General features: G+C 42.6%; 2 protein-coding genes across 3 annotated transcripts; one reads left to right on the top strand and one right to left on the bottom strand.

Annotated features, from left to right (window-relative positions):
• The first annotated feature begins 1241 nt into the window (after positions 1 to 1241).
• On the top strand, positions 1242 to 5873 carry LOC143529276 (inactive protein kinase SELMODRAFT_444075-like). Of its 2 annotated transcripts, none has more exons than XM_077025102.1 (9): positions 1242 to 1727; positions 1838 to 1998; positions 2088 to 2182; positions 2255 to 3279; positions 3352 to 3512; positions 3630 to 3706; positions 3785 to 3932; positions 4017 to 4166; positions 5563 to 5873. In XM_077025102.1, exons 1-9 carry the CDS (start codon positions 1541 to 1543, stop codon positions 5770 to 5772), a joined length of 2214 nt encoding a protein of 737 aa, XP_076881217.1. In that variant the 5' UTR covers positions 1242 to 1540; the 3' UTR covers positions 5773 to 5873. The 2 variants fall into 2 exon arrangements, with proteins under 2 accessions (XP_076881217.1, XP_076881216.1); XM_077025101.1 differs by having other exon boundaries at positions 1242 to 1733; positions 1841 to 1998.
• A 281-nt stretch (positions 5874 to 6154) lies between these two features.
• On the bottom strand, positions 6155 to 6873 carry LOC143529274 (PRA1 family protein F3-like). Its single transcript, XM_077025099.1, has one exon. It carries the CDS (start codon positions 6739 to 6741, stop codon positions 6187 to 6189), a length of 555 nt encoding a protein of 184 aa, XP_076881214.1. The 5' UTR covers positions 6742 to 6873; the 3' UTR covers positions 6155 to 6186.
• Between the last annotated feature and the right edge of the window lie 12959 nt (positions 6874 to 19832).

Below are 19832 nucleotides of genomic sequence, written 5' to 3'. Positions count from 1 at the left end.
CAATTTTCAATAGCAAGTTGTCGTAAGTAGAATTCGGTGTGCATTTAATTAATAAAACTTTTTCATGTTTCTCGATAACAGTAGCTTTTACTGAAAACGAAGACGAAGGTCAGTTCGGTAGATCTGTCCACACCCAAGGGCATTTTCGTCATCCAAATTTTCCCACACAACAAAACCGTGAAGAAGATGAAAACAACACACACTCACACTCATACACCTCACACCTTCACACACACACACACATTAGATAACCGTTTTCATAATTACTTCATTAATATCTCCATTTTCAGCTTCATGAATCTCAATCCAATTTGTTCGGTAATTAATATTCATTGTTAATTTTGAAAATTTTGATTTGATGTTTTTGTCGAGGTTTTGTAGCGTCGAATTTGATGGAAGATATTATTATTGTGATTGACAGACGAATTTCATTATTATTGCATGATTGTATTTGTACGTTTATTATTGTTACGTTGAGTTAACTCATCAATTTGCTGGCATTTGTTTGTATATATATATATATATATAAAGATATATATACCTACTTGATTTGAAATTGAATCCATAAATCGTGATGTGTTATGAAATTGTAATCTACGGTCGATATTCAACTATTCAGCTGATGATGAGCGACTAAGCGAACACTGTTGAGGTCATATCTGCGTTAGTTAAATCTAGTGATGAGATCTGTACCGTACTCGAAAATACCGATACTGAAACAAGTAAAACTGTACAATTTTTTTCAGTTTGGTACCGAAAACATGATAAAATGAAACCGGTACATCTGCCAATTGTGTTCGGTCAGAACTGGTACCGGTATTCGGTTGAAAATGCTCATCCGTGGTTAAAGCGAAAGCTACACTTCGAACATAGATGATGCCGGAATTCATTATATACGAAAAAATGAATACCGGTGTCTGTTGTACCGATTGTATCGTGTCGGTACTTGTATCTGTATTCGGTAAAAAAAATGCAAATTTGTATTTAAAGCAAAAGCTACAGTGACAGAGAGTCAATCAAACTCTGAATGTCATGTCATTTGATTGATTTAACTGACAGAGTGTTTCTTTGCTCTTAATATTATTATTATTATTATAATTGATAACTTAACTGTCAATAGGTTTGTGATTTTATCTTTTGATTCATATCCTAACAGTCAATTTGTCATAAATTTGTTTCAAACAGATCCATTGATTTGTAGACATCAGCTTCAATTGAAATCAAGGCATTGAAAATTTTGGAATTATTTGTTTAGAACCTTGCAGACACCAAATATCCTTACTAAATAAGGCGAATACGAACTCACTTTCCATTTGGATTCCTTTACAAGTGTTCTACATTTTTAGAAACCACTTTACTGGATAAAAATTTCACCATTCAAAAGAGTCTTTTCCCTAAATTTGGAGGTATTCAATTCAGCTTTTTGTTATAAGCCAGCTTGCAATTTCTATGAAGAATCAAAACCTTATGGTGGGGGCCAATTGACTCCCTACAATAATAATAATAATAGGGCTAGGGATCTTTTGAAGTGGTATCATTAATGGGCTCAATGAGTAGAGAAGAGAATATGGTGAAGGTGCAAAAGGGTTCAGATGCTGCTGCTGAGAAAATAGTTGTTGCTGTGAAAGCATCTAAGGAGATTCCCAAGACTGCTTTAGTTTGGGCTTTGACTCATGTTGTACAACCAGGGCACTGCATCACATTGCTTGTGGTATTACCTGCACAGAGTTCTGGTACTGTTTTCAACTCATCATGAGATATAACATATTTTATTTTTATTTTAATTTATGGTTTTGGTTTTGGTTAATCAAGAAATTTGTGTTTTTTTATTACAAAGCAGGTAGAAAATTATTATGGGGATTTCCAAGATTTACTGGTGACTGTGCTAGTGGTCACAGGAAATCTCATGTAGGAACAAGTTTAGACCAAAAAGTTGATCTTACTGATACATGTTCACAAATGATTCTTCAACTTCATGATGTTTATGACCCTAATAAGGTTTGTTTGTTAAAGGGTTACTTATTTCTTGATATTTAGTTATGTTTTTGGTTAATAATGTAATCCTCATTGTGCTGATTATGTTGCAGATAAATGTGAAGATTAAAATTGTTTCTGGATCTCCATGTGGAGCAGTGGCTGCAGAGGCTAAGAAGATTCAAGCTAGCTGGGTTGTGTTGGACAAGTATGTTGTTAACCTAAAGTTTTATTTTTTTTTTCACTTTTTAATTTTAAGTAAAATTTAACATTTTTGCAGGAAGCTTAAACATGAACAAAAGAGATGTATGGAAGACTTGCAATGCAACATTGTGGTGATGAAAAAATCACAGCCGAAAGTTCTACGATTAAATTTAGTTGGATCGCCTAAGACGAAGCCCGAAGCTGAGCGTCTGTTACCTTCAACAAAGCAATCATCCGAAAAGCAAGCAAAAAACAAAAACTCGTCTCTGGATTCCATTCGCGGGCCCGTTGTTACTCCAACAAGTAGCCCGGAAGTATTCACTGCAACCGAAGCCGGAACCTCATCAGTGTCAAGTTCTGATCCGGGTACTTCACCATTTTTTGTCCCGGTAACAAACGGTTTGTTAAAGAAGGATAAATCATTATTAGCTGGAAAAGAATGTCAAGATATAAACGAGTCGAGTTCGGACTCTGAAAGTGAGCATTTATCCTCAACTTCATCTAGCTTAAGGTTTCAACCATGGATGGTGGATATGATCACATCCAGCAGTCAATCGTTTCAAAACAAGGAAGAAAGTTCACAAAGATATAACTCTCAAGAAACTTCTAGATCTCAAGACATGTTCAGGAGGTTATCTAGGCTTGATAGAGATAGCGAACACGGAAGCCATAGAAGTGATGTGGAATTTAACGGTAATGTTAGAGACGCGATATCTTTCTCTAGAAACATACCTTCCGGCCCGCCTCCTTTGTGCACAATATGTCAGCATAAGGCACCGATATTTGGAAAACCGCCAAGGTGGTTCAGTTATGCTGAGCTAGAACTTGCCACTGGAGGATTCTCTCAAGCTAATTTCTTGGCTGAAGGAGGGTTCGGGTCAGTACACAGAGGGATACTTCCAGATGGTCAAGCGGTTGCTGTTAAACAACATAAGTTAGCAAGTTCTCAAGGGGATCAAGAATTCTGCTCAGAAGTTGAAGTTTTGAGCTGCGCTCAGCATCGGAATGTTGTTATGTTGATTGGATTTTGTATTGAAGATGGAAGGCGATTGCTTGTTTATGAATATATATGCAACGGATCACTCGATTCTCATCTTTATGGTAATTTTATTTTAACTAGAAAGTTATGTTCAAGTTTTTTTAATGTAAGACTAATCTTTATATTATTTGCAGGACGCCATCGAGATCCTTTAGAATGGGCTGCCCGACAAAAGATTGCGGTTGGAGCTGCACGAGGCTTACGTTATCTTCATGAAGAATGCAGAGTCGGTTGCATTGTTCATCGTGACATGCGACCGAACAATATCCTAATCACCCATGATTTTGAACCTTTGGTATATTCATCTTTTAACTACATTAGTGTGAAATATAACCCCTATTGTTCAGCTTTCAAAAATTGAAATATGGACTTTTAAGAGTTAAAAACTCAAAACCTCGGTTTTCTTTACAAGGTTGGAGATTTCGGTCTAGCGAGGTGGCAGCCTGATGGCGACACCGGAGAAGAAACAAGAGTTATAGGGACATTTGGGTTAGTCTTTAATGAGAAATTGTATCTTCTGGTTTGTGAATAGTAGTGGTAATAATAATGTGTGTATGATTTCATTAGATACTTGGCACCCGAGTATGCACAAAGTGGCCAGATCACCGAGAAAGCCGATGTGTATTCCTTTGGAGTTGTACTGGTGGAGCTTGTTACGGGACGAAAAGCTGTGGATCTTAACAGACCTAAAGGCCAACAATGCCTCACAGAATGGGTAAGTTTTACGCAAACATGATGAGTTAGAACATTAAGTCAATTGTTTTGTTTTTTGATTTTGGGTTCTTTTATATGTCAACAGGCACGCCCATTGTTGGAAGAAGATGCCATTGATGAGTTAATCGACCCACGGTTAGGGAACTCTTTCTCGGAACAAGAGGTTTATTGCATGTTACAAGCTGCTTCTCTATGCATTAAGAGAGATCCACAGTTGCGCCCTCGCATGTCACAGGTACTACATTAATCATATCACTCATATCTTTTGATACATATATTTCACAATTTTGGAGAATGTGAAATAACTTGTACAATTTAATCATAGAAACAATATAAGAGCATCTGACCGTTGGTTTCTCCTTTGTCAGGTGTATTTCAAATCACTATTTTCACTTTTCTGTAGAGTTCTTTAACCTTTAACACACAGTAAAAACACTTTACAAATAAAATGACAAGGAAAAAGCTAACTCATGTGAAAACTGGTAGTCAGACCAAAAGTTGCTCTTATCTGTATTTTTATACTTTTGGTACAGCATGCTTACCACCTTTGACCCAGCTCCCCATGCCAATGTGGCATAGTATGGGATGGATATTAGCAAACGTAGTTCCAAATCCGTTTGTAAAACAACGTCCCCGTTCGTTCAAATACCCGTTTTATACCCACTTTGTAATCATGAGTGGGATTTACCATTGTTCAAAATTCATATAGTCACCTTTAACTGTTTAAGACCCCCTTTAAACATCAAATACTAAACCACACTTATATCCGTTCTATGTTTTTATAATTACATGACTTTATAAATATGTTAATTTTGACGATGGTAAATATTGAGGTGTTCAAAATCGGATATCCGAAATTTTGAATAGTTGATATCACTATCCGAAATTTTGAAATCCGAATTCGTGTTCAAAATTTCGGATATCCGAAATCCAATCGGATATCCAATTTTGAAAAAAAAAACTATTTATAAATATTTCAGATATTCGAAATATCCAAAAATTATCCGTAATAGCTGAAAAATTATCCGAAAATTCTGATGGATTCGGATTCAGTTTTTCTTTTTGAACACCACTAGATGTATATTGAGATGCCCAACCCTACACGGGTACGGTTTAGTCAACGAAAAGTCAAGCGGTTTACGATCCGGTTGAAACCAGTTTTGGCCAGCTCCATTTTGGTTTAAACCTGTTTGGAACTTGTTTCATCTGAGAATTGTAAACCAGTCCTGAATCTCTGGTTTCTATTTGGCTTCAGTTTGGGTTGGGTTGTAAGTTCGGCTTGGTTAACCTTTTTCAGTGTGCACCTCTGTTGGTAATGGGTTGTAAGTTCGGTTTGGTTAACCGTTTACAGTGTGCACCAATGTTGGTAATCGTTTTCAGTTTGCACCTTATAAATGACATTGATTTTGAGTAATGGGCAGGTATCACTTGATACATGGGCTTAAATTTTTTTTATAAACAGATTTAATCTCATACCCTTTCCATACCCGAATACTAGTATTACACGTCATAAAGACTCGAGTTTTCAGCCATCCCTTAACTATTTCATGTGTAAACTGTACTCTTAAATTCAAATATGTTCATTTTTAAGGAAGTTGACTAAGTATTTAACAATAAAATTGTTTGTAAAGGTGTTGCGCATACTGGAAGGGGACATGATAATGGATTCAAGTAGCGATGTCGGGAACCGAAGTGGTAGGATCTATATGGATCACCAACAGAGTCCAATGCGAGATTCACTAGTGAACGAGTTGAGCAGCAAAGTTTCTCTAGACTCAACACGACCTTCTTTTCGCCAGAGAGAAAAGACCACCACCAGACGAAGTGAAGACCGAAGGTGATGCTGCAAAATCCTACATGCCCAACATGACCAACCTTTATGGCTCATCATCTTGTATGCTTTTGTCCTTGTCCAGGACATGATTAGTTTAGTGTTTTTGTAATTTGTAATTTGTAATTCATTCCGAGTGAAAAACCGCTGCACGAAGTGTTGGTGAATAATAATATAGGTTTATGCAGATCTAATCATCCAATTTATCATTCAAACAATAATCACTTTATTCATTGCATAATCGCCCATCGATTTCAAACACAATCAAAACACAACATATGAGTAAAACTGGATATCAACACACATTAATCAGCAATTGGTGCATAACTACAAATATAATTTGTGTTTAAAGATTCTAACAAACAAACCGAATCAACAAAACCATAAACTAGCAAGCAAACGAACACAGATCACCAATTACCTACTACGAAGACGATGCAGCCAAATACCCACCGGCTTCCGCACCATCTTCATCCAAAAACAAATCATCCGTCCGTCTCACAACCGAATGAACCAATACTACCACAACCCCAATCAAAACCGCCATCAATATATTAACCGTAGCACCAGTCAACAACAGCAACACAAGAGTCACAACAGACAACACAACCAACACCACACGGTCATCAACCACACGACCGAAAACCACCAACGGCTCATCACGAAGAAAATACAAAAACAACCACGCGGCCATCAACACCACAAACACAATCAACGAGATCGGATGCCACAACAAACTTAAAAACAGAATAATAAGCATAATAATGGCGTAGTTCATACGGAAGTAACCTATATTGGTTTTAACTCTCGGAAAGGCTTCCGAGATGTTATGTGGGAAGTTGAGTGAGTGGAAATTGAACATCTCTTTCCATGGGCGGCGCGTGCCAAGTCCGGTTTTGATGCGGGATTTGGCGCGTGAGAGGAATTCGAGATTGGAGCCGCCGCCGGTGGAGGTTGGAATGGTGCCGTAAGTGGTCATTACGGCGGCAAGGGTTTGTGAATTTGGGGCGGTGGGTGGTGGTAAAGAGGAGTGGATCACGAGGAAGTGTGATTTAATTAGGCGCGTTACTGGTATGGACTATGGAGTATTGTGTTTATTTTAGTAGCTTTGTTTTTGTGAATAATAAATAGGTTATTATTATTATTATTATTATTATTATTATATATCCAGAATCGCCTCGAAACTAGGCCAATTGTTTTTCTTTAAATATGTTTAGTTTAGATTATATCATAATCATAAAATTTAAATTTTAAACTGATGGGATGATAAACGATTGAATCAATTAGAGATAAGTAGATAAGATAACATTCTCGATTAACTGGTTACTAACGGTTATATATCTCTATCTATATGTGATTATAGTTTTCAAACTTTTCTTTGAACATTTATTTGAATCAATTATGGTTATTAACCCATCAAATCATCTATGTAACCGTAGGGTGGTAGGCTGGCAAGTCTCTCTGGTCCCAACCCGGAGATCAACATTAGAAGAAAACACAAATAGATGAGAAAACCTCCGGTCAAACTTGGAACCGTCTATTATTTGTCAGATGTGAGACTTGAACCCAATGTATATCATTTTCTAATTTTTAAATAAAGTGTTTTTTATGTGACTAAAATTGGTGCATTCTGTAAGGTTATGTGTAGTGGGCGAGTATTAGGGACGCCGAGGGGCGAGAAGGGGTTGGAACACCGCCCGGGGGCTATAAAAGAGGCGATAAGGGGCGGGGCGAGGAGATTTTATCGGGGCTACAACACCATTACATTCTTAAAACACAACCACTCATTTAATGATTGGGCGCCACATGTCACAAGTCGTCATATTTTCTAGCTTTTCCACTACACAACCTATATTTAACATATTTGTTTATCCAATATTTATTTATTATATAGATATGATAATAACACATTAAATGCTCCTAAATTCATTTATTAGAAGAACACTAACATAAGTGAAGAAACACTAATCGACCCCGGGCAGATTACGGATAATCTGGGGGTTAAATAGATGTTTTCCACGAGGGTTAGGTCCGGCAAAGATGGTTGTTCTTCTGGTGACCTGCAAAACAGACACCGTGAGCTCGTCACTGAGAAGGGGGGGTACCTCCTTGTGACCACCCTCCGGCGTGAGAATCAGACTAGATTGCTCTTGAATATAAGTGTATATTAAGAGAAATGACTAGAGCAGATATCAGATAATATATGGAGATATAAGATGTGATGATACCGTTCCAAGGTGTTGGAGTATTTATAGCCGAAGGTAGGTTTCCAAGCAGGTACAGCCGGCTGAATAGTATTCCTGTTCTACCAACTGTGGGCTACGCACGTGCCATGCTGATGGTTGGTGGGTAGGCAGCGGCTGATAGTGACCAGGCCGGCTGTGTACTATTCCTTTTCCACCAACTGGAGGCTATGGACGTGCCCCGACAGGGGTTGGTGAGTAGGCAGCGGCTAATAGTGACTTTAAGTACTAGAGCGTGCTGCCCGTCGTACTGTTTGTCAGTGAGCTGTCGCAGCTTTGGTCAGATCTTTTGTCCATACCTTGGCAGGTACAGTACAAGAGATCCTCCAGTATCGTACGGACTGGCTCATTTGGGCGGGAGTATTCCCGGCTTTGGGCGGGAGTGTTCCCGGCTTGCTCATTCCCTCTTCAGGTGACATTACTGAATTATTTGAGAGTTAGTGCCTTGTGCGTGTAGCCTTGCTGTGCGGGTAGCCTTCCCTGATGGCTAGTATCCGCAGCTGCGGGAACAGGCGGAGTACGTCGACCGTTGGGAGGCTTTTCCTGCGGGAACAGCTTGCGTACTGCGCGTAAGGACGTCACGTCTCTGAGCATGGTTGGTCCTGCGGATCCAGTTGGTCTTTGCGCAGACGTCCCTCTAAGGTGTCTTGCGAGTTCAACTGCGCAGACGTCCCTCTTCGAGGTGAGTCTTGCGGGTCCAACTGCGCAGAAGTCCCTGTTTGAAGGTGAGTCTTGCGGGTCCAACTGGGCTCTGCTGGGACCTACCTCTTCAAGTCCCCTCAGTCCAATGTTCTTCTCATGAATTTTTAATAAGTGAGGTGAACTTTTGGACTTAAGCAAGGGGTTTTGAGAAGGGTTTAGTTTTAAGGTTTTCCATGGGGATTCTTCCCGCGGAAGTCCTAATGCCACGTGCAGAAATTCCCGACTTTTCTGCTTGATCTTTGGGTATGATACGGGTAGGTCTGTAACCTCCTCGCAAGTCAGGAGCGTTGAGTTCCACTTGTGTAGATTCTCCATGAGGTTTTGGTAGTTTTAAACATAGTGATCAATTATGTTAAACAACCAATTCCATCTTGGAGCTTCAAACAATCTAGTTCTCAACGTTCCCGCTATGCGGGGATGTTATTTCCGTTTCCGCAAGCATGGCCCAGAAGATCCTTCTTGGTTTCAATTCCCTGCGGAGTGCTAAGTATGTGAAGGGTTTTGCCTTGACACTGTACCCGCACTCGTCTTATAGTTACTTTACTTCCAAGGTATTCCTGGCGTCAATTCCCTGCAGGTGCTAAGTATGTGAAGGGTTTTGCCTTGACACTGTACCCGCACCCGTCTTATAGTTAGTTGGTTGCCGAGGTATTATTGGCTTCAATTCCCTGCAGGTGCTAAGTATGTGAAGGGTTTTGCCTTAACACTGTACCCGCACCTGTCTTACGGTTACTTGGTTACCAAGGTAAGGGGGTATAGTCCCGCTTACTTTTGAATCTTTTTGAATCTTTTTGAAATTCGAAGAGTTGGTGAAAGGATAAGAACAGTCCAACTGTTGAAGGGACGTCAGCGTGGTCTGACGGTTTCTTCCGACAGTTTCAGGACGTGCCTGAAGTTATGGCGACGTGACAGTATAAGGTCATTCCAGACGCTTTTTCAGGCGCGTGGGCGCGAGTTTTCGGGCGCGTGGCCGCGAAGTTTAGGGCGCGCGTCCTGTCGACAGTTGTTGCCAGCTTGCATATTCCACGTGTCATAGTTTCATTGCACCTGCGCTTTTCCGTCTCTCCCGCATTAAATTCATCGCATTCATTGCGATGAGTATATAAAAGGGAGGAGATGATGCATCTCAACTCACAGTTTCACTTCTTCTTCTAAGCGATTTCCGCGAATACTCTAACTTTTGTCGAGCATTCTCCTGAAATCGTTCTTCTTTCCATCTTCCAAAACATGTCTTCCATTCGTGATCCTGAGGCTATTGCCGAGGAGTCCGAAGTATACACCGAGAATCCGATGTCCGCGTCTGATAAGGATGATAAGAGTACTGCTGGCGAGTGCCAGTGTGCTCTTTCCGTCGACCTGTACCAGTACATCGTCAAGAAGTTCATGCTCGAGCCTTTCGAGCCTGAGTTTCCTGAGTCTCACCAGACGGTGTATGATGCCCCCAAGGGCAAGATAGGGGTGTATGCTGGATTCTTCGTCTATGGGAATCTGAGGTTCCCATTGACGAAGTTTGTATACCGTGTTTTGGAGAGACACGGTGTACACCTAACGGAGGTGCACCCGATGGCGATCGCAAAGGTTCGCCATTTTGAATGGGTGTGCCATATTCTGGGTGTTGAGCCCCGCGTCGACCGCCTGATGACCTTCTACTCTTGGAGGTGCATCCAGGGCTGGTATACCTTGGTCAATCGGATCAAGGGTTTGAAGATCTGCGCTACCGAGCGCACTCTTCGTTCTTGGAAGCGGGAGTTTTTCTATGTCTCCGCTCGCGTCGTCCATATCGCGATGACATTCAAAAACGGGAGGGCGCTCCCTAGCCTTCACGCCTCCAATTACCAAGAGGCGGAATGGTTCGCCAAGATCTCCCAGACTCCGGTTTACCGCTTTGCGGAGTCTGGGATGGTGATGCTTGGGATGAGCCGGGTATGGAAGGATGCTGGGGCAGAGGCGCCACAGATCCCCATCGTTCTCGAATACGGTTTGAACTCTATCCCTTACGGTATGCTTCATATCTTTTTGCTGATTTAGGGTTTTTCTTCTAACTGCTTTTCTGTTTATTTTCAGAGGGGAACAATTTGCGGTCGCTTCTGCAACCGCGGGAGAGCGGTGGTCCCGCTCGGTTGGGTACTCGTGCTCTTGACGAGAATGAGTTGCCCATCCTTGAGAAAACGGCGGATAGGTTCGTGGAGGTCTACCCGCCAGGCCACGAGATTCTAAGCGCCACGCGGCCAGGTAAGGGATTATTTAACCCTCGCTCACTCAATGCTCAAACCTCTGCTGGAATTCCTCTAATTTTGTCATCTTCTGATGAGGAATCCGCAGATGGTCCTTTCTTCGCGAGGAAGAAGAAGGCTGCTGACGGGAAAGGCAAGGCGAAGGTTGCCTCCGCCGATCAGGGAAACCGGTCTGAGTCGGAGACCGAGAGCGAGGAGGCGGCGGGGAACCCTGGTGGTGGTAAGACCACTGTTCCGGAGGCTGAGACGGCTGAGACAGTTATCACCTCCGGGCAGCCCAGTGCGACGACGGTGACCGGCGTGAAGAGGCCGGCTCCATCGGGTTCGTCCCCGCCTGTCAGAACCTTAAGCTCAAGAAAACTCGTAAGTGTAAATTAGTCTTACCCGCAATTCTTTCCGCCATTGTTTTTAATATCTTGTCTTCATGCAGGCGTGGATGCTACTGCATTCCAAAGTGATGCGGGGAGGAGCAGTTCTGGACCCATGACGGTAGGTTTGGTCAACCTACCCGAGGCGATGACCCAGGCGGCTACGCCTGTTTGCAGTATTGGTTCAGTTGCTCATCCTGTTGAGGCAACTGTTCCAACTGTAACATCATCCCCGCCGGCTGTCAGTGCGATTTTCACGGAATCCTTCACTGAGCCGGCGGTGATTGTTTCCGCGGGCTCCTCCGCAGCGGTGGCCACGGTTGTGAGTTCACCTCCAGTGAGTTCACCTCCGATGGTCTCTACCGCGGCGGCTTCAACCGTGCCTCCGGCACCGGCGACTACGTCGTTCCCGGCCGGTTCAGCAGGTATGTTCGGGGCTTCTAGCCAATCTCTGCATCCTTCCCATCTGCCTGACCTCTTTGATGGTTATCCGTTAGGTTCGGGTGATGGGTTTGGCGGCTACCGGCCTGTTGTCGACCCTACAGGTGCGTAGGGTTATTTTGGCCTTTTTATATTTTTATCATCTTTTCCTAACTGCTGTGTATGTTCCACGGTGGAACATCCGCCGGGGAACAACCCTTCGGACGGCTGTGGACTGCGTCGAGTGGGCGCGTCACGCGGCCCCAAGTGGCGCGTTGGGGGAAGCCATGTCTAGCTACCAGGAGGGTAGGCTGACAAATGAGCTTCGGATTCTCCTTGCCCGGATGCAGCCACGCGTCGAGTTGCTTTGTCGTGAAAACGACAAGTTAAAGGCTGCGCGTATCCAAGAAGTGGCTCAGGCGCGGGCTATCCGGGAGGAGAACAGGAGACTTTCCGCAATTGCTGCGGAGAAGGAAAAGGCCTTCAAGGCCCTCGAGGTTGAAGTGCAGGCCCGGCTCGAGGCCCGTTCCAAGGCTACCCAGGCTGTTAACGAACAGCTTCGGTTGGCTAAGGAAACTGCGCGGAACGCGACCGAGAGGGCCACCAAGGCTGAAGCCGTTGCTGAACCTCTGCGCGCCGAAAATGAGGAGCTTAAAGCCAAACTAGAGAGACTTCAGCAGGCTCATGATGCTTTGGCTATGGAAGACGCCAAGAAGCTTCAAGAGATCTTGGATCAGAGGGGTATGCTTGACCATACTGAGCGTAAGCTGAAGGGTGTTGAAGAGGCTGCTGCTAAGGAAGTGTTGCTTTCCAACCTTAACAAGAATGAAGCCGAACGCGCCCGTGACCTAGCTCTGATTACCAAGGAATGGCTTCTACGAGAAGCGTTGTCGCAGGTATGCGTAGCTTCATAATATCTTTACGCTTTTCTTTGTGCTTAGAAAAGGTTTTGATACTTGTATTTTTTCTTCTTATGACGATGCCATGAGCGCAGCCCTCAACGCTTCCCATGAGGATGGGGAAAAGGCTGGCTTCCTGCTTGGTCTAGGGTTTGTTGAGAAGGGCATCCCGCTTTCCAACTTCCCTCTATATGATGTGGATACTGAAGCTGCTTATGACCAAGCAGTGAACCAGTATGCTGCCTTCCCGCATCCGGTGGTGGAGAAGGTGAACGAGATTGCTGCTGCTGATGATGGGCTAACCATTCTCAAGACTTTCCTTGAACCGCCACAGCCAACTGATGGTGCGGGTACAAGTGGGTTTGGAGGGAGTGGTCCTGAAGTTTGAACCTTGAGATCCCTTCCCACCGTTAGGATAGATTTATATTTCTGTAGGCGGGTAGATACCCGGCCATTCTTGTAATGTTTGAATTTTTTATGAAATATAAATGTTTGTGCGGGTAGGACCGCCAATTTCACTGGATGACTTGCTTTATAACCGTTATATGACCTGCTCATGCATATTATAGCTTAATTTGGCACTTGTTTTGCCGCATAAACAATATATGATTTGCTCGTGCATACATTAGTTTAACTTAGCAATTTTCCAAGTGTTTTGAATAAGTTAACCGTTCGACGCGCGGTTGTTAATAGGTTAGTGTTCAGTTTCCTCTCATGATTGTGCGGGTAGGACCGTCACTTTCATTTAGTGGGATGACCAATCTTCACCTATAACTGACCTGCGTGAAGGTTTGCCGTTTTTTGTGTTTATGCGAGTTTTGCCGCCGTCCACACGCAACGACTTCTCCACTTATTTATGCGGTGAATACCGGCATCAGTGTTTTGAATAAGTTAACCGTTCGACGCGCGGTTGTCAATAGGTTAACGTTCAGTTTCCTCTATCATGATTGTGCGGGTAGGATCGTCACTTTCATTTAATGGGATGACGAAACTTTACCCATAACTGACCTGCGTGAAGGTTGTCCTTATCTGTTAGAAATGTTTATCGTTTTTTGTGCTTATGCGGGTTTTGCCGCCGTCCACACGCAACGACTTACTTCCCCACTTATTTATGCGGTGAAAACCGGCATATCAGTGTTGAATAAGTTAACCGTTCGACGCGCGGTTGTCAATAGGTTAGTGTTCAGCTTCCTCTATCATGATTGTGCGGGTAGGACCGTCACTTTCATTTAGTGGGATGACCAAACTTTACCTATAACTGACCTGCGTGAAGGTTTGCCGTTTTTTGTGTTTATGCGGGTTTTGCCGCCGTCCACACGCAACGACGTCTCCACTTATTTATGCGGTGAATACCGGCATATCAGTGTTTTGAATTAAGTTAACCGTTCGACGCGTGGTTGTCAATAGGTTAGTGTTCAGTTTCCCCTATCATGATTGTGCGGGTAGGACCGTCACTTTCATTTAGTGGGATGACCAAACTTTACCTATAACTGACCTGCGTGAAGGTTTGCCGTTTTTTTTTGTGTTTATGCGGGTTTTGCCGCCGTCCACACGCAACGACGTCTCCACTTATTTATGCGGTGAATACCGGCATATCAGTGTGGAAAGTTTATAAGTATAAATGTAAGACCATCAGCGTCAATGTGGTAAGGAGAATCATTTCCATTAGAAGTGGCTCTGGGCCTTTTCTTTACAAGTTTGGAATTGATCTACATGCAACCTGTGTAATTGAACTCCCTTCCATGTTCTTGGGATGGGGGTGTCATCGAGCCTTTCGAGCCGATATTCACCTGGTTCAGAATCTCGTTGTTTACGCACTATGTAGTCTCCAACATTGAAGCTGCAGTTTTATTCGTGTTTTCCCCAACTGGGGTTCTACACGCATTAGCCTGCTCAGCGTTCATTACGCCACGAGGTGCGTGAGCGTCCCATCTCTGACAAATGCTTCGACGATGTCCTTCAAGTCTAAGCATTCCTCGGTGGTGTGGCCTCTTGTCCTGTGGAAGTCACAGAATTTGCTTTGATCAGCGTTTGGACGCTGTCGGATAATTGGAGCCTCTGGCCATGGGAGCCTCTCAGTGGCGAATATCTCGGTGACGCTTTTGGTGAGTGGCGTCCATCTGGAGTTCCGGTTCGACTGCATGTTGTCCTTTCCGTCTAACCGAGGGTGCGAGCCGGATGAGGTGTCAAAGTTTACCCTTGACTGCCAAATACCTAGCTTCCTCTTTTTGTTTAGTCGGGCGGTAAGGACGTTGTTTTCTCTTGTTTTCTGGGTGTAGAGGTTTGTGCTTTGGGGAAGATCTCTACCCAGTTGCTTTTCAGATTCCGCGAAGCGTTTAGCTGCTGTCATGATGGCATCCCATGTGGATGGCATGCCGTCTTTACCCGTTAATGTGCGGATGAGCTCTGGATCTTTCGCGCCATGGATGAAAGCAGCGCGAACAAGATCTTCGCTAATAGCGCCCAGACTCAGCTTCTTTTGAGTTGAAGCGAGTGATGAAGTCTAGCAAAGATTCATCTTCCTCTCGGATGCAGTTGAGGATCGTCCATTGCTCTTCAGTGTACTTTCTTTGTTGACTGAAGTGTTGGTTGAACTTCTGTTGGAAGTCTGCCCAATCGTAGATGTGGTGGACCGGTAGACGGTCAAACCACGCTCTAGCCGCTCCAACCAGCGTCATCTGGAACATATAACACCACGTGGGTTCCGTCCAGTTGCTGACGGTTACCCCCGCTATGAATATGTTCAAATGATCATCTGGGTCAGATATACCATCATAAGTGCCGATGTTGGACATCTGTTTGGCACTTCTCGGGGCGATTGCTTCCGCAATGTCCCTTGCAAACTTGGATGTTCCCGCATTTGCAGCAGTTGGTCTAAAGGTTTTAGAGAAGTCGCGTGGGTTTCCCCCCGCGTTCCTTGGTTTGAAGGTGTCTCCGAAATTCCTTCTCGGTTGGAAGTCGGTTTCCTTACGCTTCCCTTTTGCCCTATGGCGAGAGTTTGCGTCGGTGTCGGATTCCTCCCGATCATCGTCCGAGTACTCGCACTCACTGCTCATGTTGAGCTGTTGAGTGCTTCCGAATTCGTCAGCCTGTCGGAGTGAACGCAAGCGTTCATCCAACTCAGCTTGGAATTCTTTCTGACGTGCTTCGGCCCACGCTTTAACTTGATCGAGTGTTTGGAGGGGGAGCCTCGCCTGTTGTCTCTCCAACTGGGTATCGGTGAATCCCAGTGAAGGATTGTTTACTGCACTTGGCCCGGCTCGGGTAACCGGGGTAGTGTTCGTAAAATTTACTGCACTTGCCCCGGCTTGGGTAACCGGGGTAGTGTTCGTAAATATTGTGTACTTGCCGGTGTTCCCCCCAGTAGCTGGGGTTGTGGTTACCGGGGTTTCTTGGTCACTCGTTGGCCTTGGCAACGGAGTAACCTTAACAATCTTTCCAGAAGTTTGAAAAAACTGAGAATAAGTTCTAGCTTTTATGCACGGATGGCGCCAATGAAGAAACACTAATTGACCCCGGGCAGATTACGGATAATCTGGGGGTTAAATAGTTGTTTCCCACGAGGGTTAGGTCCGGCAAAGATGGTTGTTCTTCTGGTGACCTGCAAAACAGACACCGTGAGCTCGTCACTGAGAAGGGGGGGGGGTACCTCCTTGTGACCACCCTCGGCGTGAGAATCAGACTAGATTGCTCTTGAATATAAGTGTATATTAAGAGAAATGACTAGAGCAGATATCAGATAATATATGGAGATATAAGATGTGATGATACCGTTCCAAGGTGTTGGAGTATTTATAGCCGAAGGTAGGTTTCCAAGCAGGTACAGCCGGCTGAATAGTATTCCTGTTCTACCAACTGTGGGCTACGCACGTGCCATGCTGATGGTTGGTGGGTAGGCAGCGGCTGATAGTGACCAGGCCGGCTGTGTACTATTCCTTTTCCACCAACTGGAGGCTATGGACGTGCCCCGACAGGGGTTGGTGAGTAGGCAGCGGCTAATAGTGACTTTAAGTACTAGAGCGTGCTGCCCGTCGTACTGTTTGTCAGTGAGCTGTCGCAGCTTTGGTCAGATCTTTTGTCCATACCTTGGCAGGTACAGTACAAAAGATCCTCCAGTATCGTACGGACTGGCTCATTTGGGCGGGAGTATTCCCGGCTTTGGGCGGGAGTGTTCCCGGCTTGCTCATTCCCTCTTCAGGTGACATTACTGAATTATTTGAGAGTTAGTGCCTTGTGCGTGTAGCCTTGCTGTGCGGGTAGCCTTCCCTGATGGCTAGTATCCGCAGCTGCGGGAACAGGCGGAGTACGTCGACCGTTGGGAGGCTTTTCCTGCGGGAACAGCTTGCGTACTGCGCGTAAGGACGTCACGTCTCTGAGCATGGTTGGTCCTGCGGATCCAGTTGGTCTTTGCGCAGACGTCCCTCTAAGGTGTCTTGCGAGTTCAACTGCGCAGACGTCCCTCTTCGAGGTGAGTCTTGCGGGTCCAACTGCGCAGAAGTCCCTGTTTGAAGGTGAGTCTTGCGGGTCCAACTGGGCTCTGCTGGGACCTACCTCTTCAATAAGGATCGAGCTTGATTCGACCTTTTATTAAACAAATAACAAGCAGTTAAAGAATGGCTTTCGGCTTGACTATGATTTTAATTAGAGTGTTAAGAAGGACGTGACCCTGGGAATCTTGTAGACACAACACCCGGCCATGCACCTTTTCAAAATATAACTCGTTTGGTATCATAATCACCAACACCAAGATCTTGTGAACATACACCACAAAAAGGCCAAAAGACTACCCTTAAAATTATCAACCTCTACACGAAGTGACGAATGTTACTATTTGACATTATGCTAATGACCAATAACACACTCAACTACTATGGTATCTACTTTACACTCACTAGTATTTAACAAAATATAACTCTTACATAACTTACAAATTTCTTTCTAAATTAGTAGCTTAAAACCTTATATTGGTATATGTTTACCGATTTAATATGTAGCATTGAGTCCTACAAATTAATGTAACTATATGTTTTAATTTCAAAAACAATAAATGAAACACTTATTTGAGAAACAAACCTAACAATTAAAATCTATAGCGTATTGACGATAAGTATCGCTTATTAAAGAAAACTTTAATGTTGTGACCAGTCGGCAGGGGACGCCGTATGGTGGCATACTGGCATAAACCATTTTTATTTAAGTATGTATTTTAAGACATTTGACCTAATAATAATCAAACTTTAAATTTCCCTGTTTAACTGGTTTGGTCGATTATAATTATCAACGTATCCCAAAGAGGCCCATAGAAAGCAAGTGTATTACTAGTTCGAGAAGTAATATAAAAATACCGAAATAACCATAAGTTAAATAAGTTTTTTTTTAAATGTTCTTAAAACAGTGAATTATTTTGTTAAAATACCGAAATAATAATAATAATAATAATAATAATAATAATAATAATAATAATAATAATAATAATATCTCAAAAGAGACGTGTAACATTATTAAAACATTTACAAGAATTGTTAAATTCCAAATTGAAGTCAAACACTCCATATTTCGTGGATCAGATGATCTCTATAAGCTAAGCAAGAAGCATACTTAATTTAGTTTATTATTATTTTTTAAAATATTAACATTTGATGGCTTAAATATATGAACTAAACTTAAAATATAATTAACCTCTTAGAAATTATTTTATTAATAAACCACTTATTTAAAGCCTGGCAATTACGAGTTTAAATAATCTCAACCTATAAACTCGAGTTGATGTAGGTTACTTTCCAAACTGATATTTGACAAATGATTAAATCGACCTAACAAACTCAATGGTCCTTAAAAGGAGTTTACTGAATAACAAACCCCACACATGTGGGCACAATGAACACGTATAACATAGAGACCACAATCGACATGGGTAACACATTGATACAAGTGGCTCGTACAATTAAGTGTCAATATATGTAAGCACATGTGGTTGGGTCACAACTTAAAAAGCCATTAGCATATGGAGGAGCCAATAATGAGGTGCCAAAAAATAGCATGTCAATGATAAACCCAAATAAAAAGTGCTTTCATGTCTATAATTCTCCTTAGCGGTCCACAACAAAAAGAAAGTATTATAATTTATATCCACGTGACTACTTTATAATTTTCTTGATATTTTTGTAACAAACTTAAACTATATACACATAATTTTGATAATCTTGATTATGAATATTAAATGGGTTGACGTATGAAGAAACATGGATCTAAATTGGAGTCAAGATGGGTATTTCCACATGGTGAGTCGATACTGAGAACCTTGAATCCTAGCGAGTGACCTAGATATGCAAAATTAACAACACCGTTAGTCTCATTATAGGAAGGCGGCTTCCGGTAATCATCTTTAGGCGTGGGAATCGGTATGACGAGTCATAATTATGAGAGAGTATGTAGATGGCCAAATCATTTACCTGTTTGTAATTTAGATTATGAAACTTAAACGATATACATATATATTCTACTTATAACTTGTTACTTAGAAAGTCATTTTTAACATCCGTTTGATAGACTTTTAAGATAGCCACTGATCGCCATAACTTAGACAACGTGTCATACCAAACTCTAGAGATTTAGTTATATATGCGAAAGGATTTATCAAGATTATACGCGTAATCAGGTAATGTTGATCCTTAAAGTCTAATGGTAGACATACATATACTTTCTCTTGCAACTTACCACTTAGAAAGCCACTTTTAACATGCATTTTATAGACTTATTATCTTTGTACGTTGTAAGCATATAACAAACTAGAGACAATTTGAAACAGAAAATCCGACACCTTGAGTTAACAAACAAGAGCAACTTGCAGGTTGTGCAGGGCTTGGCGATCGTCTAGCGGGAACCTGGAATAAAGAAAATAATTTATTTATATTTCAATAAAATTTCCGTCAAAACAATTGGATTGTCAATAAGTTCCTAGAAATCAAGGTGTATCGGCACAAATTGGGTTATCTCGGACTCATTAAAGCTTAAACATTGACGCAATTGGATTATCTTAGGCTCATTTAAACTTAAGCAATTATATATCATAACACAACTGAATTATCTCGGAGACATGTGTGAGTCGTGACAATCAACCAATAAGTGATTAGCAATTCCATTATGTTACATCAAACTTCATTATCTTGGTGTATGACTATTTAGGATATATTTATGAAGAAAC

The sequence above is a fragment of the Bidens hawaiensis genome, unplaced genomic scaffold, assembly GCF_021521415.1.
Source record: "Bidens hawaiensis isolate Kalapana, Puna unplaced genomic scaffold, B.hawaiensis_p1.1 tig00008515_1, whole genome shotgun sequence".
Lineage (NCBI taxonomy): Eukaryota > Viridiplantae > Streptophyta > Magnoliopsida > Asterales > Asteraceae > Bidens > Bidens hawaiensis.
Note: the sequence above shows the minus strand (reverse complement) of the source record. Positions and strands in the feature narration are given on the sequence as shown.

What these genes read in the sequence shown, in the direction of transcription:
- LOC143529276 (XM_077025101.1), top strand. Translation starts at nt 1,541, where the DNA reads ATGGGCTCAATGAGTAGAGAAGAGAATATGGTGAAGGTGCAAAAGGGT. An exon ending in ATGTTTATGACCCTAATAAG is followed by an intron (nt 1,999 to 2,087) that starts GTTTGTTTGTTA and finishes ATTATGTTGCAG; the next exon opens with ATAAATGTGAAGATTAAAAT. An exon ending in CCCATGATTTTGAACCTTTG is followed by an intron (nt 3,513 to 3,629) that starts GTATATTCATCT and finishes TTTCTTTACAAG; the next exon opens with GTTGGAGATTTCGGTCTAGC.
- LOC143529274 (XM_077025099.1), bottom strand. Translation starts at nt 6,741, where the DNA reads ATGACCACTTACGGCACCATTCCAACCTCCACCGGCGGCGGCTCCAAT.